Source organism: Anastrepha obliqua, chromosome 6, assembly GCF_027943255.1.
Source record: "Anastrepha obliqua isolate idAnaObli1 chromosome 6, idAnaObli1_1.0, whole genome shotgun sequence".
In the NCBI taxonomy this organism is placed as follows: domain Eukaryota; kingdom Metazoa; phylum Arthropoda; class Insecta; order Diptera; family Tephritidae; genus Anastrepha; species Anastrepha obliqua.
In genome coordinates, this window is record NC_072897.1 from 9,028,693 (window position 1) to 9,033,978 (window position 5,286).

Here is a 5,286-nt window from a genome sequence, read left to right on the forward strand (position 1 = left end):
TAGAACGTGATTTTACTCTCCACTTGGGATTGCAAATATTTGGATTTATAATGCTAAATTCTGCACCAGTATCTACTATAAACCTAAGTTTTCTTACGTTTGTTTTAATTGTTATATAGGGTAATTTTCTGGGCCCTGTAATTGAAAATTTTGTTCGTTTTCGTTGACTCCTATTTCCATGGGTTCTACATTGTTATAATTTCTGTTATTGAAAAGTCTTTCATTACTGTTATTTTGATTAAGAAAACTACCAGAGCTACGATTTGTTCTATTTGTTTGGTTACTGTTGTTGCTATTAAAATTTGGTTGTCGGTGATTGTTATTAATGCTATTGTTGTTGTACTGTTGTCTACGCTGTTGACTTAACGCATCGTTTGCTCTATTTCTTATATTGCTGTTATTGAACAGCTGGCTGTTCTGTTAATTATGATATTGGTTCATATTAGGTCCTCTGTTATAACTATGTTGCTGTCTACGTTGTTGAGTAGCAAAATTCATGTTATTAGCATTATGTTCTAAGTTGCTGCTTCTGTTAAGCGAACAACTGTTAAAAAAAAATTTTTGCTGATTTTTATAGTTTAAGTAACCATTTGATTTTATAATATCATATGCGTCTTTTAAAGTTTTAGGTTTCCTACTAACAATAATACTTTTGACAGGTTCGGGTAAACCATGTTTAAATGAATTCAAAGCAATTCTGGCATTGCTTTCACTGGAAGTACTATTTGTGCAAAGTATTGACGCGTTATTTAACCGACATAACAAAGTATTAAGGGAATTATAAAAAGCTTCAATTGTCGAATCACATCTACAGATTCTAATTTTGTCAATGAGTTCGTCAACCGAATTTTTTTCGCCATGGTTATCTATAAGAACTCTTTTAACTTCCGGCCAAGTATCCGGGTTTCCATTTATTAAAAGAGATCTCCTAGCGTTTCCAATAATGTTATCTTTAATTTGACCAATTAATAGAATTTTATATTCTTGAGCAGTAAAAGTGTCTAACATTGGGCACATGTAATCTATACGCTGTACAAAATTTAATAATGCATCTCTGTTTCCATCATATGGAGGAATGCTATTTATGTTAGAGGAAATAAGCTTAAATTTTATATTCATGTCTAAACTATCCATCTTTGCTCAACTGATTTAAATGAAATGTTATATAAATTAAACAATGAGTTTCTACAAATATACTAGAAAAATTATGTTTGTTGGCTTTAAATGTTAATTACGTACATATATATTGTATACAACATAAACATACATAAGTCCGGATCACTCCCGCTTGACTCTCAGCTATTCAAAATTTGCTCAAATATATACACATATGTACATAAGTCCGGATCACTCCCGCTTGACTCTCAGCTATTCAAAATTTGCTGCTGCGCTGCTGTTAAAGGTGTCTGCATTTGCGGCTGAGGTGGCATCGACTGTACTTGATGCTGCGCTTGCAATTGTTGTTGCTCTTGCAATTGCTGTGGTGTATGCACTGGAAATGGTGCAGGTGTGACAGCTGTTGGTGGCGATGTGGGTAACACCTGCTGCTGCTGTTGTTGTTTTTTGTTTTTTCTCTTTTAGTTAATTATAACGGCTTTTGATTTACCGTTTTTTTCACTTTACAGTTTCTAATAATTTCTTTCACAGCAAGTTTTTATTTTTGAATTTCAATTCATTTATTTATTCACTTAATCAAATAATTTGATTTTCACTTTCTTTCCGAAAATTTGTTTTTCTGGCTTTTGCTTTTTTCAAGCATTTGCCTTTTAAAATGTTTGCGTTAATCACAATAAATTTTGATCACTTAATCAAATAATTTGATTTTCACTTTCTTTCCAAAAATTTGTTTTTCTGGCTTTTGCTTTTTCAAGCATTTGCCTTTTAAAATGTTTGCGTTAATCACAATAAATTTTTATTATAATACAGAAGTTCTTTTCGAACAATGTAATTAACTTTTTTTTTTTTATTTAAATTTAAAATTTTGCAGTGCGTGTAAGGTTCGCGATGGACTGCGCCAGAAAAGATGTCAAACGTGTTCTTGTGACAAAGAACTTTATTGAACTCAACTTTCTTACAAAACTCTTCTTAACTTAAAGCTTAACTACAATAATATTTAACATTTAATGAGAATGGGAGAAAGTAAAACTAGCAATGAATGTAGGAATGCATGTTGTGTGTATGTTGAGTGCGTGAGTAAGCGTGTGGGTGTAGAGTGTGAGAAAGTATGTTGTTGGTTTACATAAGAGTTAGCATAAGTAATTAAATATAAGAGTAGGTATAATATAGGAATAGGGTGATCATGTAACTATATTGATTAACAAGAACAGCTGGCAACTTTTGGTTTAGTTTAAAACATTAATACTGTTTTAAATAGTTATTTTACCTAGAGCACAAGTCAGGTACGTCCACTCTGAGCAAATTTCACTCGTGTTCTTTACAGGTGCATGAGCTGTTAACGTTAAGTCTGGATCTTCTTTATTTTCGTATAAAAGTTCCCTTTCGAAATATTTACGCTGTTGTACGGAATACTTTCTCTCCCGTTCGAACTAGGCGTATTCTTCTTCGGTGGGATGATCGTCCTTCGCTCATTGGCTCTGTTTCGCTCATGGCCTCTGTACTTTCCTTAGTGGTGAGGAACTCTATTGCCTCCGTATCAGTTTTGTAGATGTGAAGCTTTACTTTTACAAAACCGTATCTCAATTGCCCATCGCATTTTCTCAACAGTTCAATAAAGTTTTCAGTCAAAAGCAGGACAGCCTGCATGGTGGCGCGCTTCTGTTCTTTCGATTCTTCCACGCTGTTTGTGTTGCTTAGTGTTTTCACGTATCTCCACTCCTGCGTTGGGATGTCCGGATTGCAGACCCGAATGAGCTTCATTATCTCTACCGGGTCTTCGACCGTTGAAGGTAACCAGACCCTTGCTCGCAGCCTGGACGGAATATCCTTCCTGTCGACAAACACTAGCTTGGCATTCGGGTACACTTCGCCGATTTTGGAGGTGGCCTCTTTGTATAGCTGATCCGATCTCTCATCGTCACACGCTATTATTTTTATCTGGCCTTGGTGCCAGCCTAAATTTTCGCACGCAGTCGGGGGGCCGGGGTTCTGCAGTATAACCTTCAGTGCCACTTTCGTTAGCTCGGCCTCAATCCGATCATATCTTCTGGGCGGTTTTCGTCCAAAACTCCTATAATAATGCGGTCTTTTGTAACCTCCGCAAATGATTTTCTGGGCGTCACGCCAATTGTTTTATGCCTTTTTGCGTTTGGCTTATTTTCTTCCAAGGACCATTGACGTTTTGGGGCAGATTGTACAGGTTTAAAGTCGGGGTTGAAAACAGGAATGATCGTTTTCGCTCTTCCAATCGCTTCTTTCAACTCCTGTGACATTTCGCTTTCCTTTGGGTGAGTCTCGTACACCCTCCTTAGGGGCCTTGCGGCGTTTCTGCGATCCTGGTAGCTCGTTTTCGCTGGATCTACCACCCTCGCAAGCGGCCATCCTTCGGTACCGGAGCTAGCAATAGAAGTGCTTCCGGTCGGGACCGTGTTTGGGGGCTGAATCGCTGTTGACTGCCGGGCTAGTGCACCTCTACTTGTACTTGGACCTGTGTCCAGTATTGATTGTGGAGCTACTGGTCTCGCTTTCGCTGTGGCTGTCGCTATTTGCTTAGATCGACTCGTTAAGCCGATGGGTGGTGTTTTCTTTGAGCTCAGTGCGACCGTTGCTCGTATTGCGGAACTGATTGTTCCTATCGGTCTGTTAGAAGGAGCACCGACCTCCTTTTTTTGTTTGTTTTTGAATTGGGATTCTGCATTTTGGACGCACGAATGTCGGAGAAAGGATCTCCGCCCGTGCATAGCTCCGAACTGCACGGGTAAGCTATGTTTACGGAGGGAGCTAGTTGTCCGTAAGCTCCGTTCGAGACTTGGTTATTTATTAGAAGGGCCTCAAGCCTGACAGATTCTCGGCACGGGTCGCATTACACCATAATCCAGCCCTTCACCCCCGACCACGTTAAAAGTACTTTGAGTAGTGCTGTACTATTGAGGAGTATCGAACCCAACTCATGAACCCTTAACTTAGCTAAGTACCTCCTGAAAATAGGAGAACTGTGGTACTTATTACCAGCCGGCACTCTCGGGAGGGTTCAGTGGAGGATTTTCGCCAGCCATGGGTAATCATACTCTGACTAGTTCGTATGCGTTACAAAAAGTTTTCTAACGCATTGTGATTTATTTTCGCGGTGAAAATAAATTTAAAAGCTTTGTTCGACAAAAAGTTCCTCGCATAACTTTTGCATCGCTAAAATCGTTATGTGGAGACCTTCGATGCACTTTACGTGTGCTTTTCCTGGCAATGAAAATGACCGCAAAAAATCTAGAAATTTTTCTTGTGTTACCGTCTCTAATTGGACACTTGCACATTTTTTGCATCCAATTCGTCAAACAGATCATTATTTTTTTTTAACAAACATGTGAGTGGGCTTAGCGCTTTTCACTATCTAATAAATTCTGGGTCAAGGCCATGTCGATACCAGAGGCTACCGAGCTGCTCAGGACTTGAGTTGGGCGTAAAACGCCCATTTTTTCTAAAAACTAGGATATATATGGGCCTCCGGAATTTTTTAAATTTGATCTACATCAAACAATTTTTTTATCACCTAGAAGTTTGTACTCGATCTGATGTTAAAATGTGATATTTCTGTAAGGTATTTCGGACGAACTTTATCAAGTGACAATAATCGTACATGCAAAAAATATGTGTGTCTTCGTGCAGGAAAATGGGGCACTTTTCAGAAATTCCTAAAGTGTTAAAGATACTAGTGTTATAGGGCCCTTGATCGCAAACTATACCTTCCAAATTTAGCCCCATTTTCCTTACTTGTGCGATATTTTTTCGCAAAATGGACAATAATATCTCTGTCTGTATGCTACCACTGCAGATATAATACGAAAACACGTATTTCCATTTGGAACACAATGCCTTAACCAAAAAAAATAACCATTTTTTGCCAATTTCATTTTCGCGTTGACCTTCCTCATGGTCTACAAACCCATCGCTAACATCTTTAGCTTTATTATATTTTTATTATATTTCATCGAACAATAGAACGCTTATGCGTTCGGTGTCGGACATAGCAGAAACAATTTTTTTTAAATTAATTAAATTTAAGACATTGGCATCGAACCCTGGAACAACATATTAAATGGGGTGCCAACGATAGACTTGTGGGGCAAAGCAAAACCTAGATCGTCACGCATAAACGTATATGCTTTGGGGGACATA

General features: G+C 38.1%; 1 protein-coding gene across 1 annotated transcript; it reads right to left on the reverse strand.

Moving 5' to 3' along the window:
* Window positions 1–420: 420 nt before the first annotated feature.
* On the reverse strand, window positions 421–1,134 carry LOC129250090 (uncharacterized). The gene has a single exon (XM_054889731.1). The coding sequence runs from the start codon at window positions 1,132–1,134 to the stop codon at window positions 421–423; it is 714 nt and encodes a 237-aa protein (XP_054745706.1).
* Between the last annotated feature and the right edge of the window lie 4,152 nt (window positions 1,135–5,286).